The sequence below is a fragment of the Balaenoptera acutorostrata genome, chromosome 6 (genome assembly GCF_949987535.1).
Source record: "Balaenoptera acutorostrata chromosome 6, mBalAcu1.1, whole genome shotgun sequence".
NCBI classification, from domain to species: Eukaryota; Metazoa; Chordata; class Mammalia; order Artiodactyla; family Balaenopteridae; genus Balaenoptera; species Balaenoptera acutorostrata.
This window is the reverse complement of record NC_080069.1, coordinates 11710007-11735279: the sequence shown is the minus strand read 5'-3', so window position 1 is coordinate 11735279 and position 25273 is coordinate 11710007. Positions and strand designations below refer to the sequence as shown.

At 46.9% G+C, this 25273-nt stretch overlaps 1 protein-coding gene across 10 annotated transcripts in view; it reads left to right on the top strand.

Moving 5' to 3' along the window:
• Positions 1–25273, top strand: part of PTK2B (protein tyrosine kinase 2 beta) — a 139121-nt gene that overhangs the window by 59133 nt on the left and 54715 nt on the right. For 9 of the 10 annotated variants that reach the window (XM_028169171.2, XM_028169170.2, XM_007192745.2 and 6 more), the window contains one exon: positions 17328–17568. In XM_028169171.2, coding sequence (XP_028024972.2) covers positions 17365–17568 — 204 coding nt within the window. In that variant the 5' untranslated portion in view covers positions 17328–17364. Of the gene's footprint in view, positions 1–2183; positions 2353–17327; positions 17569–25273 lie in introns of those variants that run through there. The other variant, XM_028169169.2, reaches the window with a different exon arrangement.

Below are 25273 nucleotides of genomic sequence, written 5' to 3'. Positions count from 1 at the left end.
GCTCCAAGACTTTTATATCCAAGAGGGCATTTTGGGAAGCATCTAATCTGGTCCAGAGGCTTTAGCCTGGAATTCAGGGCCACTGAAAGGTGTTTTGGAGGGGTTTATAAACATGGAAGCATTTCAGCCAAACAATGAATTAAGCCACCCCAGGAACCACTTGTAGAGTTTGAAACATTTGTGCTCAAGACTTTGTTGGAAAAAACATTCCTCTCACTCAATACCCTCACTTTTTAGATGAGAAAATTGAGGTCCCAGGAGGTGAGGTGACTTGACTGAGTTATCTAAGTATCTTTCTGGCATTTAGGTTAGCTGTGATTCAAAAGATTTTAAATGCTGTAGCTTTAGTGGGTGTATGTGAGGTGACCGGAAAATTCTCAGCGTCTGTCTCTATTTCTGCGTAGAGGACAAACGTACAGATATCAAGGGGGCAAGGGGGGTGGGGTGGGATGAATTGGGAGACCGGGATTGACATATACACACTACTATGTATAAAATAGAAAACTAATGGGAACCTACTGTATAGCACAGGGAACTCTACTCAATACTCTATGGTGACCTAAATGGGAAGGAAATCCTAAAAAGAGGGGGTATACGAATACGTACGGCTGATTCACTTTGCTACACAGCAGAAGCTCACACAACATTGGGAAGCAACTATACTCCAAGAAAAATTAATTTAAAAAAGAGAAAATTCTCAGTCAACAAAAGGAGAGAAGTACTAGAATTGGTTTCCTCTGGGGACACTGGAAGGCCCGTCTGTGAACATAACCCTTACCGCCCTCCCTCCCATCTCTGCCGGCTCCCACCCCTGCCCTGTGGTGTGAGGAGGGCCCACCGACGGCTCTGGGCTCCCCCAGCCCCTCCTCTGACGCGGGGCCCTTTCTGGGCTCTGCTGTGCCCTGTCCCTCCAGGTCTGCGGTGAAGCTGTGGACAAGTGGGTTGGCTGTTCTTTTTTCTGACTTCCTGTGTGCTTCGGAAACCTCAGTGAAAGAACAGCTAAAGGAAGAAAGGGCTGAGGACCGTTATGCCAAACATAGACTTACATCCGACCTGGGGTGGGGGGGCTAGATTCATGATTCCTGTAGAAAGAGAGCCCAGGATTCTGACTGCCCCCCCCCATTTCCTACCTGGCTTCTAGGGAGCACAAACGCTTGGGGCTGGAAGTAGGTAGGGGGGTCAGGTTTGGATCAACTGTACCTTGGGAGGTAGCCTAAGTGATTCTTGAGAAGCATTTATCACTGAAACCAAACCCATTAAAGTGGAACGCTTAATCACCTCTCTACCACAACTGTTTTAATTTCTCTTTTCTGCATACACCTTGCTATAACCGTGGGCGCGTATTTGTGTAGCAAATATGCATAGAATCTTTGGAGTTTTTTTATTTTACTTTAATTGTGTATGCCTAAGTAGTCTCTTTACAAGTACCTTTTAGAACACGACAGGAATTGATTTATGAGTGAAGCTCTGTACCTGGGTGAGAAAGACAGAACTGGGGAAATGCCAGGCTCGCTCTTTTTCTTCCTTCCTCCCTCCCTCCCTCCCTCCCTTCTTTCCTTCCTTCTCTTTTTTTTTTTTCTGATGGCACATTGTGAGCTACCTGCCCATAAACCCCCATTCTCAGGGCCTCCTACTCAAATTGTGACCCGCAGTTGGGTCCCTAAGGGTCATTTCTTCCCCAGCCTAGCCTAGCCACCTGGCTCCAAGTTTGTATGCCTGCCTTTGGGTCCATGAGACCTTTTTCTTCCATAGCTCTTGTAAAAGGATGACAGCAATTTTGCTACCATTAGGGCTCAGAAAATTTTGGCTTGGGATTTCCCTTTGTATTTTATTTTGTTTTTCTAACCAGGGGAGAAAAAATTCCTACCACACTTTGAGAAGTGGCTGAGAACATTGTGAGAGAAGAGCTACAAGCCGGGGGATTTCTTGCCACCGGTACTCAGGGTTTCCCTCCCTTGGAACTACTGTGGCCAGAGTTCGAAAAGGCCAGAGTTCCCCCCAATTTTTTGATTTTTCTGAGCTCCGAGTAACTGAAGCCACCTGTTTCTGCTCTTTCTGCCCATTTCTCAATAATAGGCTTGGGTAACAGTAAGAAACTAAAACAGAAACCACCACTGTGCTCTGGACTCCGTCTCAGAGACAGCCAGGAAGGTCCCACACTTAAGAATCGTAATTCACTGAGGTCTGTCACAGCACCAAGTGTTTGTCAGACCTCACCCTGCCAGTGGGAGCCTGCAGCCTGGGGATGGGGAGACCTGGGTTCCAGCCGAGAGGCCTTGCATTTCAGTCTCTCTGAAACTCCGTGCTCACCAGCAAGACAAGGGCCAAACCAGCTGTTCTGCACCCTCACTGGTATGTATCAGAATCACCTGGGTTGTGATTTAAAAATACAGATGGCTGGGCCTCAGCCCAGAGGTCTCCATTCATGGAGAGGAAGACAGGACTGAGACTTAGGAGATATATATATACGTATACATATGTATATATTGTTAAAGCAAAATTATTCAGATACTTGCGAAAGAATGGTAAGGCAGACTTTATTCAGGGAAACTACTACAGTGGAGTTTTGCCGTAGGGGAAAGAAATTGAAATAAAACAAGGAAAAGTGGAAACGATCGCCAAGGACCAGGGTGGCGGTGCTGGTGGGGTGGCCAGTGGATGGACAGGGTGAGGGGGCAGGGTATTCCTTTTCTAAGTTGACCTAACAGGACTCTTGCTGAAGACAGGCTCCAGTGACCAGACGTTACCTGGGGGGTGGGGATGGGCAGCTATAGAAGGTGGGGAATTCTGGCTAAACCCACTTAGTGGGATTCTTGCTAAAGCCGGACTCTGCAAAGACAGAGATGGAAGCCGACGTCCAGGCCTACTAGAGCAGAGGGCTCAGAGGAGCCTGACTGAAGTTGGGTCGTGGAGAGAATCTTTGTCTAGACGTGTATTAACACATGTGCCCACAGCCAGGTGAGGAAGGCCGGGTCCAAGTGCTGTTAGGGGTGATGTGTCAGGTCAAATAGTCCACTGTTCTCACCATTAGAATCCAGAGCCCTGGGGTTGTCTGTGGGCGGAGGCCTCCTTCTCAGGCAGTCCCGGACCCATTACTGCAGGGTGTGGCAGTAAAGAGCCCACACCCGGAGCCCTCGGGACAACATGGGAATCCCAGTCTGGTCTCTACCTGCCCTGTGATCTTCAGGAAGTCATTTCGCTCAGCCTCAGCTGCCCCATCCTTGAGATGGGTGATTAACAGTACCTACCTTTTCAATTTCTTCTTAGGATCGAACGGGCTCTGGGTTAACCGCTGTCAGTTCTCAGAAGTGAGCCTGCCGCAGGCGTGCAGGGGAGGAGAAAGGAAGGGGACACGGGCTCAGGGGCTCAGGGCTGGAGACGGAATCAAGGTCACAGTGTGGCAAAGACCCCCCCCCCCCAGGCCTTGGCAGGTGCTCTGGTCTCTTGGAGGACTGTCTAGGGTTAAGGATAACCTTCTGTAGTCCCAGGTTCTCTTGACAGATTTTATTGAGCTTTCTCTCTGCCTTATTCACCCCAATTCCTTTTTTTTTTTTTTTTTTTTCCTGTTTGGCCAGGTGGCCTGCGGGATCTTAGTTCCCTGACCAGGGATAGAATCCGCGCCCCCTGCAGCGGAAGCGTGGAGTCTTAACCACTGGACCGCCAGGGAAGTCCTGACATCTAGATTTGGGGCCTATTTGCTCTCTAGCCTAACTCTGGGGTAAGAGGATTGGCCACTCTGGGCTACGTGGAGAGTACAGAAAGTAAGAAAGTCAGGCTGTCAGAGGAGGAGCTAGAGGTTGAAAGGAGAAAGAGGGCCAGCATCTGGCCTCGTGGAAGCCACTTAATGTTTATATATATTTAACCAACATAACAGCAAAACTTAAGGTCTATTAACTGTATGTAATTCTAAACGTACATGCATTTTTACGTAGTTATAGTTATAATCAGTATGTGAACTTCATTCCCTGTCACTTAACATTTTTAATATAAATATTTTCATGAATCACCACTGTTCATGTTTTTTAATGGAGTATATCATGATTGATATTGCTTAGAATTCCCCCCCTCAGCATTTCCCTGAACATTTTGTTCTGATTTCACTTTCTCTCTATTATAAATAGTACGGCTATGAACATCTTTGTGCATGTGATCCTTGCTTCCTCTTTAGATATGTGGGGTGTGCATTTCCCACAGTTGGGTGGCCAAGTCAATACATGTGAGTTGTTTGTTTTTTATTGAAGTGTAGTTGATTTACAATGTTGTATTTGTTTCTGGTGTACGGCAAAGTGATTCAGTTATACACGTGTGTGTGTGTGTGAATTTATTTTCAGATTCTTTTCCATTATAAGTTATTACAGGATATTGAATATAGTTCCCTGTGCTATACAGTAAATCCTTGTTGTTTATCTGTTTTATATATAGTAGTGTGTATCTCTTAATCCCAAACTCCTAATTTATCCCTCCCTCCCCCGCCTTTCCCCTTTGGTACCCATAAGTTTGTTTTCTATGTCTGTGAGTCTGCTTCTGTTTTGTAGATAAATTCATTTGCACTGTTTTTTAGATTGCACATATAAGTGATATCATATGATATTTGCCTTTCTCTGTCTGACTTACTTCACTTAGTACGATAATCTCTAGGTCCATGCAGGTTGTTGCAGATGGCATTATTTCATTCTTTTTTATGGCTGAGTAGTATTCCATTGTATATATATATACTATATCTTTATCCATTTATCTGTCGATGGACACTTAGGTTGCTTCCACGTCTTGGCTATTGTAAATAGTGTTGCTATGAACATTGGGGTGCATGTGTCTTTTTGAATTAGAGTTTTTGTCTTTTCTGGATATATGCCACGGAGTGGGATGGCTGGATCATACGGTAACTCTATTTTTAGTTTTTTAAGGAACCTCCTTACTGTTCTCCATAGTGGCTGTACCAATTTACATTCCTACCAACAGTGTAGGAGGGTTCCCTTTTCTCCACATCCTCTGCAGCAATTATTGTTTGCAGATTTTTTGATGATGGCCATTCTGACCGGCGTGAGGTGATACCTCATTGTAGTTTTGATTTGCATTTCTCTATTAGTGATGTTGAGCATCTTTTCAGGTGCCTGTTGGCCATCCGTATGTCTTCTTTGGAGGAATGTCTATCTAGGTCTTCTGCCCCACGTGAGTCGTTTTCTATTCAACTAGCTTGCTCTTCAGGAAGCCGGTTCTGAATCAACAGGCAATTGTACCAGTTTCATTTCAAGCCCATAAACATAAGATTTTATTATTTTTCTCCAGGTATCTTGGCTGTTTAAAAGGTTTGTAGTGATACCTCAAAGTGGTTTTTATTAGCATTTTTAACTGCTGAGGATTTTCCCATCTATTTTTAATTTTCCCGAGTCTTTTCACACACAGGTGGCATCCTGTTTGCTGGACGGAGCATCTAAATTCCCACTAAAGTGAAAGCTGATCACTGCAGTGTACAGATTGGGGGCACCGTCCTATTTAATGGTTTGAATATCTGTTTACAGAAAGCATATTTGTAGTGTCTACTGGAGTTGCAAAGGGTAGCAGACTGGGGGTTGGTAGGTGGAGAAGCTTGTTCAGGAGGACGTTTTGGTTGTGTTTAAGGTGGTACTGGATGAGGCGACTATACCTCTACTGTCAGACCTGGCTTTGTACTTTCTGGTTGAAAAAAAAAAGTACTTGAGTTTTCTTTTCACTCTCAATTTTTTTTCTGTTTATTAAATGTATCGTCAAAGATAACAAAAGTCTACATCGCCATGGTTATTACACATATTAATATATAAAAGGCCAGTATTCCTTTTAGCGCTGCAGGGCTGGAAACTGATGTTGATGTGTAAGTTTTTGTGTGAGCAGAATTCTGGGGCCATATCAGAAAAGCAGTGTTCATCTGGAACCACCTTGCTGTGCGGAGACAAAGCCCCTAGTGGTGGGACTTGGGCTGTGGGCTGTGTTTGCTGGGCTAAAATGGGAAATCTGAGGGCTGGTCCTGCCTCTGCCACTTAAGAAAAGTGACCCCAGGCAAAGTGCTTGGTCACTTTTCCTCATCCTCGAAATGGGAGTGGCGTCTGCCTTGGGAGATAGTAGCAAGATAGCGAGGGTGCAAACACTCTAGAAAGGGGTGCACGGTGGGTGTTCTGTGCATGTAAAGACCACCGCTCTTTTTTTGTATCATTTTTTTAAACTTTTTATTTTATATTGGAGCATAGCCAATTAACAATGTTGTGATAGTTTCAGGCACACAACAAAGCGACTCAGTCATACATATACATGTATTCATTCTCCCAGACTCCCCTCCCATCCAGGCTGCCGTATAACATTGAGCAGATTTCCCCGTGCTATACAGTAGGTCCTTGTTGGTTATCCATTTTATTTATTTATTTATTTATTTATTTAATTTTATTTATTTTATTTATTGGCCGCGTTGGGTCTTCGTTGCTGCACGCGGGCTTTCTCTAGTTGCAGCGAGCGGGGGCTACTCTTCGTTGCGGTGCACGGGCTTCTCATTGCGGTGGCTTCTCTTGGTGCGGAGCACAGGCTCTAGGCGCATGGACTTCAGTAGTTGTGGCGCATGGGCTCAGTAGTTGTGGCACGTGGGCTCAGTAGTTGTGGCTCACGGGCTCTAGAGTGCAGGCCCAGTACTTGTGGTGCACGGGCTTAGTTGCTCTGCGACATGTGGGATCTTCCTGGGCAAGGGCTCGAACCCGTGTTCCCTGCATTGGCAGGCAGATTCTTAACCACTGTGCCACCAAGGAAGTCCCTGGTTATCCATTTTAAATATAGCAGTGTGTACATGTTGATCCCAAACTCCCTGACCATCCCTTCCTTCCACCCTTCCCCCTGGTAACCATAAGTTCGTTCTCTAAGTCTGTGAGTCTGTTTCTGTTTTGTAAATAAGTTGATGTGTATCATTTCTTTTTAGATTCCACATATAAGGGGTATCATACGATATTTCTCTTTCTCTGTATGACTTACTTCACTCAGTATGACAATCTCTAGGTCCATCCATGTTGCTGCAACTGGCATTATTTCATTCTTTTTAATGTCTGAGTAATATTCCATTGTATATATGTACCACATCTTCTTTATCCATTCCTCTGTCAATGGACATTTAGGTTGCTTCCATGTCTTGGCTATTGTAAACAGTGCTGCAGTGAACATTAGGGTGCATGTATCCTTTCGAACCATAGCTTTCTCTGGATATATGCCCAGGAGTGGGATTGCAGGGTCATATGGTAGCTCTATTTTTAGTTTTTAAAGGAACTTCCATACTGTTCTCCATAGTGGTTGTACCAGTTTACATTCCCACCAACAGTGTAGGAGGGTTCCCTTCTCTCCACACCCTCGCCAGCATTTATTGTTTGCGGATTTTTCGATGATAGCCATTTTGACTGGTGTGAGGTGATACCTTATTGCAGTTTTGCAGAGAAGTCTGTTGCGCTTTTTAAAAAACCTTGACTTGGATGAAGGAGTGCGGTCCATCTCTTGCATGGCAGCCCTGCAGCCATTTGAAACCAGCAATCCCGTCCTCCCTTCCCAGGACTCCCATCTCCCTTTAGCCTAAGTGTCTGCCTCCCAGACTCCTCATGCTCTGAAAGTCCTGGGATGTTCACCATAGAACACCGTCTCTCAGACCTCGGGGCTGTGGGCCACCAGTTCTGTAGATGCAGTTGTTTCCATGCCCCGGGGGAAATCACTGTCCTTATTTTAGGGATTTTCTGGTAACCCCAAAACCACGTTAACTTTTTTGGCAGCTATTTCATAGTGACTAACAGTGAGTTCACAGCTTAAACCCCATTTTTTAAATCCATGCTGTTGCTAAACCACATCTTCCTCATCCCAGACTGGGGAAGATTTTTTTTTTTTTTTTTTAAGTCTACGTGAAGAACTTCACATTTATCCCATTTCACTGGCTTGCATTCTGTTCCCCTTGGCATGTCTTGCCTGCCTGTGCAGATGTCAGGGGCCCTCTGTGGTCTTCAACCAGAGTCACAATCTCCCCTAATCCTGTGCTCAACATGGTGCTTTTTGTCTGATAACCACAAACTCCTTAATGCCAAATTAAGAGGCGTGAACAAGGACCCATTCAAAAAGCCATAGGTCCTCAGGTTAATACAGACACTTGACCAGCAGTTGTTGGGAAAAACCATTTGGCCAGTTATGAATTCACCTCCTTGTCACTTGGCCTCCTCATTTTCCTCTCAAGAAAATGGGGAAGAACTCAAAATACTCAACTGTAACGTTGATTCATTATGGTACCAAATTTCCCAGCCCAACAACCAACTCTGTATCGCACGCTGAGAGGGAAATGGGATTTGCTGGAGCTGCAGGCTGGGAGAGAAGGAAGAGGCTGAGATTGGGACTCGAAGTGGAGAAGAATTTAGTTTGAGGTTAACGAGGGCAGAGTGTGGCTTTGAAAATTACAACTTTTTAGGAAATTGGAAAGTAACAGGAGCTCCTTGGAGGAAGGAGCACATCTTAAAATTCTGTGCTGCCGTGCACCTTGTAGATTGCTATCTTGAAGTGTTGGGTGGCGATACCACTGCCGGGACCAGACAACATCAAGGGTCAGAGGCAGGCTTGAAGCAAGTGACTATAGAATCTGCCCCCATCCTACTCCCGGGTCACTCACTGTTCAGGCTGTGCGGTGCTGGAATCAGCTCTCATAACACCCGTTTCTCCCCAAGTCTGCCGTCAGTGAGATCATGTTGGTAGCTTGAAATCAGCAATGACGGAAGTATCTACACAAGAGAAATTGGCAAATGCTGCAGATCTGGCCATCTTTGCCCTGGGTTACTGGTGAAATTCATGCCAAGGCCTTATGTGAGCCACTCTTCTGCCTCCTAGCTCATGCCTGGCTTCATCCTATGGCCAAAATTATATTTTTTAAGTGAAAATCTGCTTCTCCATGGGGTCTTATATTGTCACCATCTCCTCTCATTTCCCAGCAGCCCTTCAACACCCTCCTGACCAGCCCTATATCATAGCACGTGATTTCCCGAGCTTGCTGTGTCACCTTTTCCTGAGATCCAGGGGCCCCAGAGGCAAGTCCTCTCCTGTGATCATCTAATACCCAGCAGAGACCCCTATTAGATCCCATATCATATGGTGGCTGCTTTGCTCTAATCTTTGTCCTTTTTACGGTATTGTGAGTCTCTGCTGGACGGGGACCCTCTTCCCACTTTTGTTTATCTTCATACCTCCGGAGTCTGGTGTGTCTCCTGAAAGCAAGGCAGAGAGAGAGAGAGAGAGAGAGAAGTGGAGGGGTGGGGGAGGAGGGAAAGGGGAGAAGAGGAAAAAGAAGAAAGGCGGCGGCGGTGGTGGGGGGCGGGGGGGGGCGGAGAAAAACGGTCCAGTCCGAATCACTCATGAGCTGGCCGGCTAGGAGCAAGGTGAATGGGATTTCTTGAAGGGTTGGGGAGCTAGCGGCGCCCAGAAGTCACACAAGAGGTAAGAAAACTCTGCCCTGCTGCAGGGATCAAAGTCCTTGAACCAGTGGGAGAACAGAGGTTCTGTTAACAAGGAAGGACAGGTAATGCGTCTCTGTCGCCCCCCTCCCAGCGCCCTGAGAGCCAGCTACGAGTCAGGTGACCTCTGGGTCGCAAAGTGCTGGCAACAGAATGGTCTTGAGTGGGTCGTGTGTGCGGGGGTGGCAAGCTGAAAATGTGGGAGACTCTCAATAAAGGTTTTTTGAATTACATTGAATTATAGCTGGTGCTAATCACAACCTTCCTGGCTCCTTCCTTTGCAAGGTAATGGGGAGGGACGCTCGGAGAGGAGGGGAAGGGATTAACCAAGTGATGGATTGGGTGGCCCTGGAGCGGGCAGAATGCCGGCCCTCATGGGACCTGGGGTTTGAAAGGGCTCGGGGCTGGGGAGGGAGGGCTGCGTGGAACCAGTAGGGCCCAGCTTCCCAGACACACAGGCCTGGCTCCCCAAGACGGCAAGGTCATTGCCAATTGGTTAAGTGGCTGCTCTCAGCAGGCCTTTGCAGAGGAAAGGCATGTGTTCCCCATTTTGTTGATGGGGAAACGGCAAGAGGAAGTGACTCAGAGACAGAGTGGAAATAAAATGTGTGTCTCATGACATTCTGGCTTCTGCTAGATCCAAAGGGCTGGTGTTTCGACTGTGTCCTGTGTGGCCTCGGTCCACGCTTCTGTGGGTTCTCAGGACAGACGACGGCCCTCCATGTGAGCAGAGAGTAGGAGGTAGAGGTGTTCTTTTCAGGTGCTCCGGCAGGTGGAGAAGGTGGGTCTTGGAGGAAAGGCAGCCTCAGAGCCCTGGAGACAGGAGAGGCTGCCACCACCCCCTGAGCCTCGACTTACTGGGCCAGTTTAATATTTTTAAGTGGGCGCTGGTATTGGGTTTCTGGTTCTTTCTTCTGCCAAGTCACAGGCGTTTTAAAAATACATGTGCCAGGGAGTTTACAGAAGTAATCTCTGATTTTCCAGAAAGTTCTGCAGGATAGGTAACGTTAGCCTCCTATTCCAAGAGAGGAAACTGAGGTCTAGAGAGGTGACCTTGTCCAGATCACACAACTGGTAAGTGGCAGACACTTAAGGCCACCACGTTGCCTAGGTCTGAAATCCTTCGTGAATAACGGCCTAGACTTCTGCAGCATGGCAGCCCCGAGGACATGAGTTTTAAACCCAGGTTCAAATGAGTCAGATGTGTGCACCTTCTCCCTGACATCGTGCCGCCTTCCTGACGAATGGTGCCCTTTCTGTGCTCCCTGAAATCATGGGCAGAACTTTCAATCCTCAAGACATTGCCTTTTACCCTTGGAACTCCCAGCGTCACTCTCAAGTCTGGTTCCCGAAGAGGCCAAGCTTCGAGGCCAATTGGTAAAGGCTATCGTTGTCATCTCATAAATGAATTAACATTGAAGAACCAAAAAAAAAAAAAAAAAAAAAAAGGTGGAAAGACAAAGTTAGAATAAAAGACTGCCTCTCAAATGGAATACATTCAGCTTTATGATGGATTCTTTACAGTGTTCTTATTTTTCTCATTTTGCCATGGACACGGCAAAACATCACCAAAGGCCATCATCCAGCTGCCAACTGCTGTTTGGGAACTCTGTCCCATCCCAGCTTGGCGTCTCAAGGCATCAGAGCCAGTTGGTGGCAGAGCCGGACACTAAGTCCTAAGCATGGTGGCAGGACGTGACACCAGCAGCCCCCTCGCCATTGGCAACATGGTGGCCTTAATTCTCTGCCGCTTGCCAGTTGTGTGCTCTGGACAGTCACCTCGCTAGACCTCCCTAACGTTACCTAACCTGCAGAATCCTCCTAGAGAATTAGAGGTTCCTTACATAAACTCCCTAGCACACAGTATGTGTTCAATAAGACATAACATTACCTTGCAGTGTCTTCAAGATCAAGAGTGTATTTTTCTGTGCTGTTGACCCCTGTAACCCTGACATCTTCCCCACAGCAGGAGCACAGCCCTGGGGACGGTGACAACCCAGAGCATCTGAAGGGACTTCAGTGCTGCTTCGGTCTCCCCTCCCCCTTCAGGCAGGTGAATGTCTTGCCGTGCAGGAAGAGTGTCATTTATTTTCTTCCTGAAGACTTCAGGGACTCAGAGATTGTACAGCTTCCCTCAGTGCCCTTGGCAGATCTTGGCCAAGACGTTCTTATAGCCAATCAAAACTTTTCCTGTTTTAATTTGAGCCCATTTCCTTGTGTTTGTTATTCTTTGGCTTTGCCTTGGGCAGATCTGGGGGTTGGGAGACAGCCGGAGCCCACGGTGGCTGTGAGCCAGGGTTTTCTCCAGTGCCGTGGGACGGACGGTCTCTCCTCGTGACAGTGCTCATAGGGTCTAGGGCAGGCCAGCATGCAGGGAGGAAGGATCGCCAGGCTGGGGTCCAGGTCCGGCCTGCAGGAAGGAGCAGGGGTTTTGGCTCACACACTTAGAGTCAGAGGACTTTGTGATCAACAAAATCCAGAGACAAGCTACTGATGAGAAATTCAAGTAATCAGGCAAAGTCTGGAGGAACAGGCAAGTTCTGTTGTCCAGAAACAGAAGCTAGAGTCAGCAGGTCATTCTCATGTCTTCCTAACTACGCCCAGTGCCGTATGTTGGTAGCTTGAAATCAGCCGTCGTGGGCCTGGAGAAAAGACCGTGCGTGACGTTGAGGGCTGTGTTCTCCAAGACCCCCAAGGCAGGTGACTGAGGCTTTCCATATATAGCACCTTTCAGTTACTCTGCTTCAGAGAGTTTTGGGGGACCCCTTGGCAGTTTACTGCAGATCTGTACTGACAGTTGGGAGTTTTGGATGCCCTTGAGGGAGTTGCCACGTGTCAGCAGAGATGTGGGCACTACCTTTCTGGGCTGAGGTCTTTTGGCCAAACACCTCCAAGACCTCTCATGACCAAGCCCTAGCTTGGGGAGGGGTGATGCTCTCTAAGCCAGGAGGACTCTGGATTCTTCACAGACTGGGGTGTTCCATGCTGGGTTGACACATTTCTTCTCGCATGGAGTTTGTGCCCACGTCTGTGGTATCAAGAGATACTACTTTCTTCAAAGGCAGATGGGAAGGTGGGAAAAACTTTGAACTTGGATTCAAATCTGCTTTGGGATCTGAGTTTGCTACTCAACAAGCACGATCCTTGACCAGATGGCTTAAAATTTCTTGAGTATGTTTTCTCATTTGTAAAATGGTCATAATCATCTCTGCACGTCTCCCAAGATTGTTGTGCAAAACACATATGTTTCTTTTAAAGTTTTTTTAATTGTAATTGTTTTTGGAATGGATAGCCCAAGGTTACCACTACGAAGGACTGAAGGCAGACCTGAGGGACCAGCAACGGTCTAAAGGCAAAGGTAGATCCCAGGTGACTGAAATGACTTTGCTAAAATATTTCAATGGGAGCCAGGTTGACTACTGTGAATGATGGCTCCTGAACCAAAGGCCAGGAAAATACTGATGACGATAGGAAACCAGTGTCATCCGAGTGTGTTGGTGATGGCCAACGTATCAGTCTAGGTTGGATGTAGAACATGAATACTTCTCTCTGATCAGGGTCTGGTGCGGGCTGGCTCCTGCGTGGGCCAGGCACCGCCCAGTCAGGCTGGGAAAGGGGAGTCAACTATCAGGCTGTGGTTTCTCATCATTACATTTTTTTTTCCCCTTAATACACTTTATTTTTCAGAGCAGTTTTAGGTTCACAGCAAAATTGAGCGGAAGGTCCAGAGATCTGCCACCTACCGCTTGCACTCAAACAAGCACAACATTCCCCACCAGAGTGGTACATTTTTTACAATTTATGAACCTACAGTGATGCATTACTATGCAAAGTCCATAGTTTACATCAGGGTTCAGTGTCGGTGTTGTGCATTCCATGAGTTCCGACAAATGTATGATGACATGTATCCATCGCTATAATATCATGGAGAGTATTTTCACTGCCCTCAAAATCCTCCATGCTCCTCTGACTCATCTCTCCTTTCCCCCAACTCCTGGCAACCACTGATCTTTTTACTGTCGCTGTAGTTTTGCCTTTTCCAGAATGTCATATAGTTGAAACCATTCAGTCTGTAGCCTTTTCAGATTGGCTTCGTTCACTTAGTAATATGCATTTAAGGTTCCTCCATGCCTTTTCATGGCTTGATAGAGCATATCTTTTGGGCATTGAATCATATTCCGTCATCTGGGTGTACCATAGTAAGGTAAGATGTTAAGAATAGGGGAAACTGAGTGAGGGGTATATGAGAACTCTCTGTATTATCTTTGCAACTTTCCTGTAAATCTAAAACTAGTTTAAAATAAAAAGTTTATTAAACAAACAAAAAAATATTCCATTGTCTGGATGTACCACAGCTTATTTATCTGTTCACCTACTGAAGGACATCTTGATTGCTTCTAAGTTTTGGTAATTATGAATAAAGTTGCTATAAACATCCATGTGCAGGTTTTTGTGTGGACATAAGTTTTCAGCTCCTTTGGGTAAATACCAAGGAGCATGACTGATAAATCGTATAAGAGTCTGTTTAGTTTTGTAAGAAACCATACACCTGTCTTCCGAAGTTTGCACCAGCGATAAATGAGCATTCCTGTTGCTCCACATCCTCGTTACATGTTTACATCCTCTTGGCTCCTCAAGCTTAAAAGTACCGCATCTCATTGCACCACTGGCTGCAACTGCAAGGTTAAAAGCACCGTGGGGGTCTAACCCCTCCCCACTGCAGACTCTGCCCTGACCTCTGTCCTGGCGAAGCTTTCTGACTTGCTCTACCTCTGATACTGGGCTCTGCCTTTCAGAGAGGGCTTCTCTCCTTCACTCTTCTCTTCAGCCAATGACACACATCACATGTGAAAGTGGAGCTTCCAAGATCGTAACAGCCAGATCTCTTGAATTTTACTGACATATTATTCCTACTTAACTGTTCTCTTTCAAACTCTCCCCTAGTGTTTCGGGGAGTCCCCAGGGTGTCTCTGTGTGCTCCCCAGCACCAGTACCCTTTGGGTGGGAATGCTGCCTGGGCCGGGGGGTATCTTCTGAGTGGCACGCCATCCCCTGCACTGTGGATGTCCAGAAGCCACGTGGTGTGACCTGCAGTTGTGGGTATAACGGCCTCCTTCCAGCTCTGAGTCCACGTTCCCACTGGCCAACATGATGACACTGCTTGCACCCCTATTTTCCAAATGGTCTTTGGGGTGTAGGCCCTTTGGCTTCCATTGGCATGATCTAGTCCCTGGGGACAGACACCATATACTGTTCCATTTCCTTCCTACGCAGATGCCTGTTCCACAAAACTGTGTCATGAGACCCCTGCCTAGAAATTAGTTTATACAAACAGATGCCCTGGGGTCATGGGGCCCCTGGCTCAGTAGACACAGGAGATCCTGAATCTAGGACCAGATATGCGTGTGTTATTGATGGTTATATATATATATATATGCAGTTTGTCTGTATGACTAGAGTGTATGCTCTTCAGAGGCAAGACATCCTTCCCTCATCTTCACATCCTATAGCAGGTTTGTCATGGTCCCTTGTGATGTCCCCTTGGGCCTCGCCATTTCGGTATTCGGCTTACTTTTCCCTGCCAGCATCTGCGTCCTTTTGCCTGGGGACTTCCTCTGGCTCTGAGTCCGCTCTGCGCTTGTGCAGAACTGGCTGGAAACGCGGGGACGATGACGGTTAAGCAGTGGCGTGGCCCCCTCCCTCCCTGGCTGGAGTGGCTCTGCAGCTGGGTTCTGTCCTCGCTCCCAGGGCTCCCAGCAGGGTTCCTCTGCAGTTGTCCAAGCGATCGCTCCATTGATAACAGGCCGCCTTCCTTTCCCTGTCCCGCACGTCCCACTCCCTGGTAGGTTTCCTGGGGTTGCCTCTCGAGCTACTTCCTCGGTTTCCTTATTGAAGGTCTGGGGAAACCGAGACACACACCCAGTACGTAGCAGAGGATTGGCACACGGGACAGGTCCAGTAGACATTGAAAGAAGGCGTGGATGCTTCTAGAATACACATACTGGTCTCTAAAATAAAGCAGACTGGATAATCTTTTCTCCATCTGTCTTGTCCCAAATTCTGCCTGCCCAGGTGGGCTCAGGCTGGCGCTCTGCTCCTTGTCTGCCTGCCCCGGTGGAAGGAACATGTCCTGCTTCTTTCCTTGTCCTCATAGCATCTCTTTCATGTCTTCATAATACACGCTGGCTTTTTAAAGGAATGACTCCTTGCAGCTAGTGACTGTCTACGTTTCCCTTCTAGTGCCCAGCAGTGTGATTGGATGAACATAGCTTTTCTTCCACATCTAAAACATTTGACTCCACGTTTGTATTTTTTTAATTAATTTTTATTGGAGTCTAGTTGATTTACAATGTTGTGTTAGTTTCTGTTGTACAGAAAGGTGTATGTTATATATATATACATATATCCAGTCTTTTTTAGATTCTTTTCCCATATAGGTCATTACAGAGTATTGAGTAGAGTTCCCTGTGCTATACGGTAGGTCCTTAATAGTTATCTGTTTTATATATAGTAGTGTGTATGTGTCAATCCCAATCTCCCAATTTATCCCTCCCCCCCTTTTCCCTCTTGGTAACCATAAGTTTGTTTTCTACATCTGTGACTCTACTTCTGTTTTATAAATAAGTTCATTTGTCACATTTGTGTTTTAACTTTGCCAACTCCGTCCTTCAGCCCCCAACTCCTAGTCTGAGGAATGTCTAACACAGTCTCCTGTTAGAAGGGAGAGATTCTTCTGTAAGAATGGGTTCCAAATGAGAGCTAAGCTTAGTCTAGAAGAGGTTCCCAACCCAGCCTGAATATTAGAAACATCCTTAGAAATTTAAAAATACCAATGCTAGGCCTCCCATGGACTACCTCAGTGACAATCTCTGGGCACAGGGTCTGCATTTAGACTTTCTTGACAGCTTCCCAGGGGCTCCTAATGTGGAGCCAAGATCGACACCTCCAGTCTGGAGATAGAACTTCTATTGCTTCCTTTGGGTATTTCTGCTTTAGACCAGTGGGAATAAACCCTACAGAAATGTTTGTTGTTGGATCAAGAGGCCAGGACCAATCTGGCTGAGATTTGGGGTGATCTAAAGACTCCTAGGATTCTTATAGTCTATGTAGATGTCAACCAAACTGTCATCAGAACTGGGCTGGGTATGGAGGCCCAGCCCCACCCCCTCGCCCCCCAACAGAAAGACCTCGCACATTGGGCTGCCGGGGTGCTGTCCCTCTGCATGCGGTGCATGATGCTCTGGGAGATGACTTCCTGTGGGACTGAGGCTTCGAGCCTTGAAAGCCCAGGTTGGCGGCTGCAGGTGGGGGTGGGCGAAGCCCTCAGCTGCTAGGCTGGCCCCCCAACCTGGGCCCTTGCCTGTCTTTCCCATTCCAGTGCCCTGCAGGCCACCTGTTCTCCACTTGGATTCCTTCTCGGCTTCTCTCCCCTTGTCCCTGTTTCTCTCCTGCTATTTTCTACTGTCTCGCTCTTCGCTTTTTCTGCTCAGCTGTGCCTGGGAACCAGGCTGGGGCTGCCTCCTCTCAGAGCTGCGTTTGCAGAGTGTGGGCCCCTTGCCTGGGAGCCAGCGTGGGAGGAGAAAAGCGACGGCGAGAGGGGGCTTCGAGCAGAGAGCTCACAGCCTGCGAGCTCTGGGTCCAGGTCGATACCTGGATGTTTACACAGACTGCTCCCCTGTGCTTCCGCTTCCCCATCCGTGAAGCCGGATGCCTTTAAGGGGGGTTTTCGGGAGTGGGAGGATGTGTGCTTTGCAGAGGTGTCGGAGCTTGTTGGGTGCTGTCCCTGGGGGATGAGGCGTGTGGGCCCACGCCACTCATTTCAGGGCTGTCCCTCTGCTGTCTCCGCAGGACTGCGATGCGCCGGTCCTAGCTGCCGTCTGAGAGGATGTCCGGGGTTTCTGAGGCCCTGAGCCGAGTGAAGGTGGGCACGTTACGTCGGCCCGAAGGCCCCCCAGAGCCCATGGTGGCAGTGCCGGTAGACGTGGAAAAGGAAGACGTGAGGATCCTCAAGGTCTGCTTCTATAGCAACAGCTTCAACCCCGGGAAGAACTTCAAACTAGTTAAATGCACCGTGCAGACCGAGATCCGGGTGAGTGTGGTGGGTGCTGCCTGCTCCGTCCGTTTGTCTGTCTCTCCCTCAGCTTCCTGGGCAGCTGAGCATCCCTCCTTCAGCCTAGCAGGCTCTCCTGTATCCGCCACCTGGGCTGGGGGCCCTGGAGGGATGTTCTCAGCCTGTGGCTCAAGGCCTCCTCTCCAGGGCGCTGCAGCCTGAGGCACAGATTGTGTAGCCCTTGTTTGAACCCCAGATCATTTGCTCAAGCTTTGATTTATCTCATTTCAACTCATTCAATATTTATGACATTTGAGGCTCTGCAAGGGATGTAAGCGCCCCCCCCACCCCTTCAGAGGGTTTACACTCTCATGGAATTGGAATACACAAGTGCTTGCATTGAAAATAGAACAAATGTGGTTTAGGGCATGTGCTGGGTGCTTACAGAAGGGAGCTGTGTGATGTTTAGAGGATGCTAATGAACTAGAGATGCCCTCGACCAGGGGCATGGTTGCCAGGCCCTTTCTGAGGCAGTACTTCAGCTGGCTCACTTTCACCCAGGGCCTTGGAATCTGTTTTGCAAATCCAGGTACCCACAGTCATCAGGGCACCTAGACACCAGGAAGCCAGTTCTCTTTAGCCAAACGTGTAAGAACTTGTCGTCAGAAGCAGAGTCACAATACACTGATTGATTTTAAATGCCTAAATTTATTGAATAATTACTATATACATGCCTGAATCAATCCCTTTACATTATCTCATTGAATCCTCCGCACAACGCCATGAGGTGGATACAATGAGGATATCCCTTTCCACTGCTCAGAATATTCCTTTCTGATGATGCAAAAGAAAGCCAAATCGATTCTCCAGAGGTTGCTTAGTGGGTCTGTAATTTGAACAAAGGAAGCAGGGGAACCTTGGGAAAACCACCCAGGTCTGAGAAAGCTGGATGAACCATCTCCAATCCTCTCATCACTAATCCTCCCCTGCCCTGGAAGTCAGCATCCCCCAAACTCAGTCAGCGTCTTTCCTGGTCGGTGCTGGCAGCAACCTCTCCACGTCTGTCCCTCTGGCTGCCTTCTGTCTGTAACAGCACACGCTGTACTTCAGTACACCCGAGCAGAATGTAATTGATTAGGTCACTGTCTTAGCCAGTTGTCACAACTGATTATGGTTTGGTTCTTCCCTCTGTTTCCTATAACTGATTTGATTAGGGCCTTGTTTGCATCTTATGGTTCCAGATCTGTAGGTACAATTGTGTCCTGAGAGCAAGCCCTGGGCACCTTCCTCCAGGAGGACGTTTTCATGTCTCCTTAACTATCTACTTCTTGAGTCTTCCTTTGGGTGTATCATCTTTGCAGATAGCTGATGCCATCCACTGTGTGGTTTACGAGTTGAATTTTCAGAAGGCAGCCTGATTCCCATGTTCGGAGCAACTCCCTGCCTTTTTGTGCTGAAACCCAAAGAGCATCTGCTTAGACCAGATTAGGACATGTTCTGTGGCATTATGGTGAAAAAGGACCCTAAAGGATTGGTAGATTTGAAGAGGCAGCGCTGAGGAGAGCAGGGGGCTTTCCAAAAGGAGAGGACAGCAAGAACAAAGGCAGAGAGGCTGCTCATGGGAGCCTCCAGGGAGGCTGGAGCATGGGTTATATTTAGAAAAGTATCTAAAGTCAAGATCAGAAAGGAAATTTGATGGCCAATAAGGGAGGGCCTAGAATATCAAGCTAAGGAATTTGGATTTGGACAGGCATTAGAAACACACAGCTTTTAAGCAGAGGAGAAGCTTTCCTGGAGCTGTCTGATGTCTTGCTAGGTGTCTAAGGGGAAAAAATACAATAGCCTACAGGAAGGGCAGTGAGACCCAAGCTTAAGAAGAATGGCTAGCTCTTGAGGCATTACCTGGAGGGGTGTGAGAACAGAGGTGGAAAAAGAACAAAGAAAGAAGTGATAGCCTTCTAGGCGTTTATGTCCCAGCCTTCTGATTTTGCCTGTTTCCAATGTGTCCTATAGGCAACATGTCACCTGCTTATTGCAAACAGCCATGGCTTTCGAATCACCTAGACTTTGAGCCCAATACTGCTCTACCCTTATTGGTTTTATGGCCTTAGATGCAACACTTAACTAACCTGGCTCAGTCCCTTCACTTGGGGATTATGCCCACCTGTAACCTTGTTGTAAGGATCAGAGATGATAGATGAGAAGCATCCAGCATATAGCAGGAGCTCAATCATTGGAAGCTATTGACTGTGTGGGTCATTACCCTGCTCAAGAATCTCCAAGGATTTCTAATCACCCACAGAATAAAGTTCAAATCATCTTCTTTTAGTGTTTATCCACTTATCTGTCATATTTTCAAATAAAGTAAGATGATCAGATTTGTATTTTGAAACAGTATGTAGTGTCCTGCAAGATGTTAGGACGTGCATGCTGGAGAAGGGTTTTTATGGTCGAAGAAGTTTGGGAAATGCTTGGTTAAACAATTCTGAACCAATTCCTTTGTGACAGGACTTCTCAGAATCTTAAATATGCTGTCATGCATGGTGGGTCACCAAGAAAGAGCCACAGAGGTGATGTTTTCTTAAGTCAGCCATTTCTTATTTGCCTAAGAAACCCTTCTCTTAAAAGTTGGACAACCAGTTCTCTAGGAAATCATTTAGGGATCCGTTTTTCCTAAACTCTGACCAAAGTACAAAAAGGGTAAGAGAGAGGAAACGCTGGTGAAAGGGAGAAGGATTAGGAAGCTGTGGCCATAGTGTGGGTGGGAAATGATGAACTAGGGGAGCGGCATTGGGAACAAAGACAAGTCAACAGATCTAAGTGCATCTAAATAAGCAGAGTCAACAGAACTTGATGATTAACTAGACGTAGGGAGGAAGAGAAAGGGAGGAGACAAGGATGACTCAAGCTTTTGCTTGGGCAGCTGAATGGGTGTTGATGCCATTCACTGAGATACCATCAGAGAAAGGAAGAGTGTTCTGAGATTTCAGCTTTACATGTGTTGTGTTTGAAGCGTTTGTGAAACACACTCGTAGAGGAACGTGGGCCTGGAGCTGAGGAGGGAGAAAGGACCTAGAGGTGAGGATTTGGGAGTCATTATGCAATGGATACCATGCGAATAGGTAGGATCACCCATGGAGAATGAGCAGAGCAAGAGAAGGAGTTCCAATTAGGAAACCTTGGGAAACCAACCTCTAAGTGGCTGATAAAGAGGGACAAATGAAGGGAAAAAGAAGAATCATCTGGAGAAAGGTGAAAAGAACCAAGAGAACAGGAAGGAGACAGAAGCAGAGGAAACTTTGAGGAAAGAGTGGTTAGCAGTGTCAGACACTCAGAAAGGTCAAATCAGACAAGGCTAAAAATTGGTTCATTGACTTCAGCAACAGGTGCTATGATGATCTTTTACTGGGCAGTTTCAGTGAAGTGATGGGGGCAGAAGCCATTGTGCAGTCAGTTGGAGAGTGGAGACAGTGAATGTTACCATTTCAGAGAGGTTTTGCTCATGAAGGGAAGGAAGGAGGAACAGTGTTACCGGCAGAGGATATAGCATATGCTAAGATCCTGAAGTGACCAACACACATGTCAGGTTTGAGGCTAAAGGATGTCCAAGGTTGACTAGTTAGACCATGTTAATGATTTTGGATTTTACCCCATCTTCCGTGGGAAGCCACTGATATAGTTTAAACATGTGAGTGATATGAGATTGCATTTTTAAAAGGTCGCTTGGGTTACATAGTGGAAAATAGACTGGAAAAGGCAAGAATGGATGTGAGGAGATGTTAGGTGGCTATTGGAGTGATCCAGATAAGAGATGTTGATAGATAAGGATTGTAGCCACGGAGATGATGATGATGATCATGATGGTGATGATAATGTTGATGGTGGTGATGATGATGATGGTGGTGGTGGTGATGGTGATGGTGTTATGGTGATGGTAGTGATGATGATAATGATGATGTTCATGGTGATGATGATGATGGTGATGATAATGTTGATGCTGTTGATGATGGTGGTGATGGTGATGGTGGTGGTATGGCGTTTATAGTGATGGTAGTGATGATGATGGTGATGTTTATGGTGATGGTGATGATGATGATGATGGTAGTGGTGATGGTAAGGATTGATGATGATAATGTTGATGGTGTTGTTGGTGATGATGGTGATGGTAGCAATGATGATGATGGTGGAGATCGTGATGATGATGGTGATGATGATGGTGGTAGTGACGATGTTGATATTGGTGCTGCTTATGGTGGTGGTGGTGGTGATAATAGCAGCTACCCTTTTGAAAGCACATCATATGCATTATCTCATCGACTTCTCAGAAGAATCCTATGAAGCACATACTATTATTATCTCCATTTTGTATATAAGGAAACAAGGTTCAGAAGAGTTAAGCAAATTGCTAGTAAGTGGTGGAGACTGTTTTCAAACCCAGGCAATCCACCTCCAGAGCCTGCACTGTTAACCACCATGGTCTACGGAGAGAAGTGATTGTAATCCAGAAAATTTAAGAGATGAAAATGAAAGGTTTTGCTGATGGACCAGAGATGCAGGAATAAAGAAGAGGGAGGTGTCAAGAACAACAGCCCTGGGAATTCCCTGGCAGTCCAGTGGTTAAGACTGCACGCTTTCACTGCCGAGGGCCTGGGTTTGATCCGTGGTCGGGGAACTAAGATACCGCAAGCCACATGGCATGGCCCAAAAAAAAAAAAAAAAAAGGAAGAAAGAACAGCAGCCCTTGTTCAGGTGGAGAAAGTCCCACTCCCCAAGATGAAGAACACTTAGGAGAAACTGGTTGGGGAGTGGGGAACTCACAGGTTCAGTTTTGGACCTGTCAAGTGCAGCTGGGATGCTCTAACATTTTCACGTTACATTAAATATGTGAAAATGTTGAGTAGGCTTTTTGATATGTGATTCTGGAGGAAAGAACTGGGCTGGAGAGAGACATTTGAACCTTCTCACCCTCTGGGTGGTGGTTAAAGCTGTGGCTATGGGTAAGTTCATTAATGAAGGAATCCTGAATAATTTCATCATCCATTTCACAAGTATGTGTTGAAAGGGAGAAAGAACGCTCTGGAGAAAGAAAAAGGAAATCATCACGCTCATACTCAAGTGAAAGAAGAGCTAGAGAAAGGGAGAAAGAACGACAGAAGAAGGGATTGCCTCCAATTAGATCTAAAACATTAAATGTATGTAGTACTACTCTGTGGGTAGACAAGACAGAAATGCAGCAAGATTTACCCAACCTGTTTGAAGAGTTTGGACAGATTGAATCCATTAATATGATTCCTCCCAGAAGCTGTGCTTATGTCTGCATGGTTCATTGACAAGATGCATTTCGGGCTCTTCAGAAACTTAGTTCCGTGTCGTATAAAATTGAGTCCAAGGTCATTAAGATGGCTTGGGCTTTAAACATAGCTGTGAAAACAGAATACAAACAATTCTGGGATGTGGATCTTGGAGTTACATGTATACCATGGGAAAAAGTACCTGACACCAGGCTGGTTATGACCTGGAAGTATCATCAAATCCCAAAACCCAGAGGCACTCCCTGCTTTCAATGGGTTTTGAGGCCAAGGACTCACACTAATGAATGACATTGACCCCCACTAATAAATAAACCTTTACAAATGGAGGCAAGAGCTCTGACAAGAAGACAGAGATTCTGTGAGAGCATAGAAGACAAAAGAGCTTGGTCCAGACGTCAAGGAACTGCTTTGCTCTTCTGGGCCTGTTTGTAGATGCTGTGTCCAGTCATGTAGGTCCAGACCAGCTTCCCTGCCTGAGAATCTCCTGGACCGGCCCCTCCCACCCGCTGCTTCCACAGAGCATTTCTTGCAGTCTCCTTGCCTAGCTGGGCTGCATCCTCTAATGGATTTTTCTCCTTCCAGCTCTTTATCTTCTTTCACCATCTTCTATGTGTCAAAGTACTACCAGCCCTTTCAAGCTTGCCAAGCACTTGTCCTTCCATAAGAACACTCCTAAAATTCTGACACCTCCGTACAGCTGTGTCTGATCAAATAGAAGCAATGCAGAATCGCCCTGGCACAGTCCATGTGGTAAAACATTTTCAAAACATGGTTACTCCATGCATACTTGCTGATTTCATGTTTTCCTTTTTATTCTCAGCTTCTTTCTATACAAATGTAATATCCTCAGATGCTTTCTCTGGGTTGTTAAAAGCTATGTAAATAAGCTCTGGCCCTTGTGCTTAGGACCCAACAGAAATTAGACAGGTGTTGGAGGGAAGGGAGCAACGTGCCGAATGAGAAATGGATTTTGTTCTTCTTGATTTTCCATTTCCCTTTTGATTGATATTCATAGGAAATTGTGTTTGTTTGGGAGCTCTGGAGCTCTGGAGCAAGTGGAGTCTTCTATCATTATGTATTTTTCTAACATGCTAATTTGCTTGTCTGGGAAAGGGGTTAAGATAACACTTAGTAAACAACCAGCAGAGTGCCACCCAGAAGTGCCCACACAGAACGTCTCTCTTTGACTCTTACAGCCTCTCCTTCATTTCTCTCTCTCTCTCTCCCTCTCCCTGCTCCTTTTCCCATCTCCATTCTTACTCTCTTCGGGGTAGGTTGACCATATGTCCCGGCCAATCAGACAGTCCTAGTTTACACACACTGTCCAAGGGTGACTATGAACAGTGCCCCTGCCAATCTCAAGAGCATCATGAATCGGAGGATAAATGGTCACCTACTGCTAATTGCCGTTCTCACTCCTCTCTGCCTGGCAATCTGACTTGCTGACTCGTGGTGTTTTTCCCTCCCCTGCTGACCCCAGCTGACCCACTCCCTGCATGGGCCCATCTCTATCCATCAGTGGACCATCTGTGTCTCACACAGGAGGGCCTTAAGCAGAAAATGAGGCAGTTGTGTGTGATATGGTGTGCTTCCAAGGATGCCAGCAGAGCACCCACATTCAAAAGCCCTCTCCCTCGGCCAGCCTCTATCGTGCTGAAAAGCCACGATCGAGACCCACCCTTGTTTTGTCCTGAAGCGTCACCCCACTTAGCATCCACATTTACATCCCTGGGAGGGTTAGACACAGAGCCATCCTGTACCCTTCCCGCTGGTCCAGTGGTGTCCCCCCGACCTCGACAGCAGGGATTCCAGGCTGCGGGGTGGCCAGCAGGTGCCGCTCGCCTGGCGTGTGAGGAGAGCACAGTCCAGTCCCAAAGGCAGCCTGCTGTACACATGCTTGGACTAACTGCCCTCCCTGTAGACTCAGCGGTCATACAATACATTCCAGAATATTCCCAGAGAAGCAGATTTCAGATACTGTGACCCACTGGCCCTGCACTAGACTCATCAGACATTCATCCCAGGTACTTTCAAGTTTAAACCTATCACTTAACCAGACACAGGGTATTATGGATTGAATGTGTGTTCCCCCCGATCCCCCCCCCTCAAATCCATATGTTGAAGCCCTAACCCCCAATGCAATGGTATTAGGAGGTCGGCTTGAGGTCATGACAGTTGGGCTCCCACGATGGCTTAGTGTCCTGAGAAGAAGGTGAAGAGACCAGAGCTCTCTCCCCTGACGTGTGAGGGCACAGCCAGAGGGCGGCTGTCTGCAAACCAGGAAGAGAGCACTCACCATGAACCCAGTCTCCTGGCCCCTTGATCTTGGACTTCTCAGCCTCTAGAACACTGAGGAATAAATGTTGTCATGTAAGCCACCCAGTCTGTGGTCATCTGTTGTAGCAGCCCGAGCAGACACAGGGGCAGCAGCT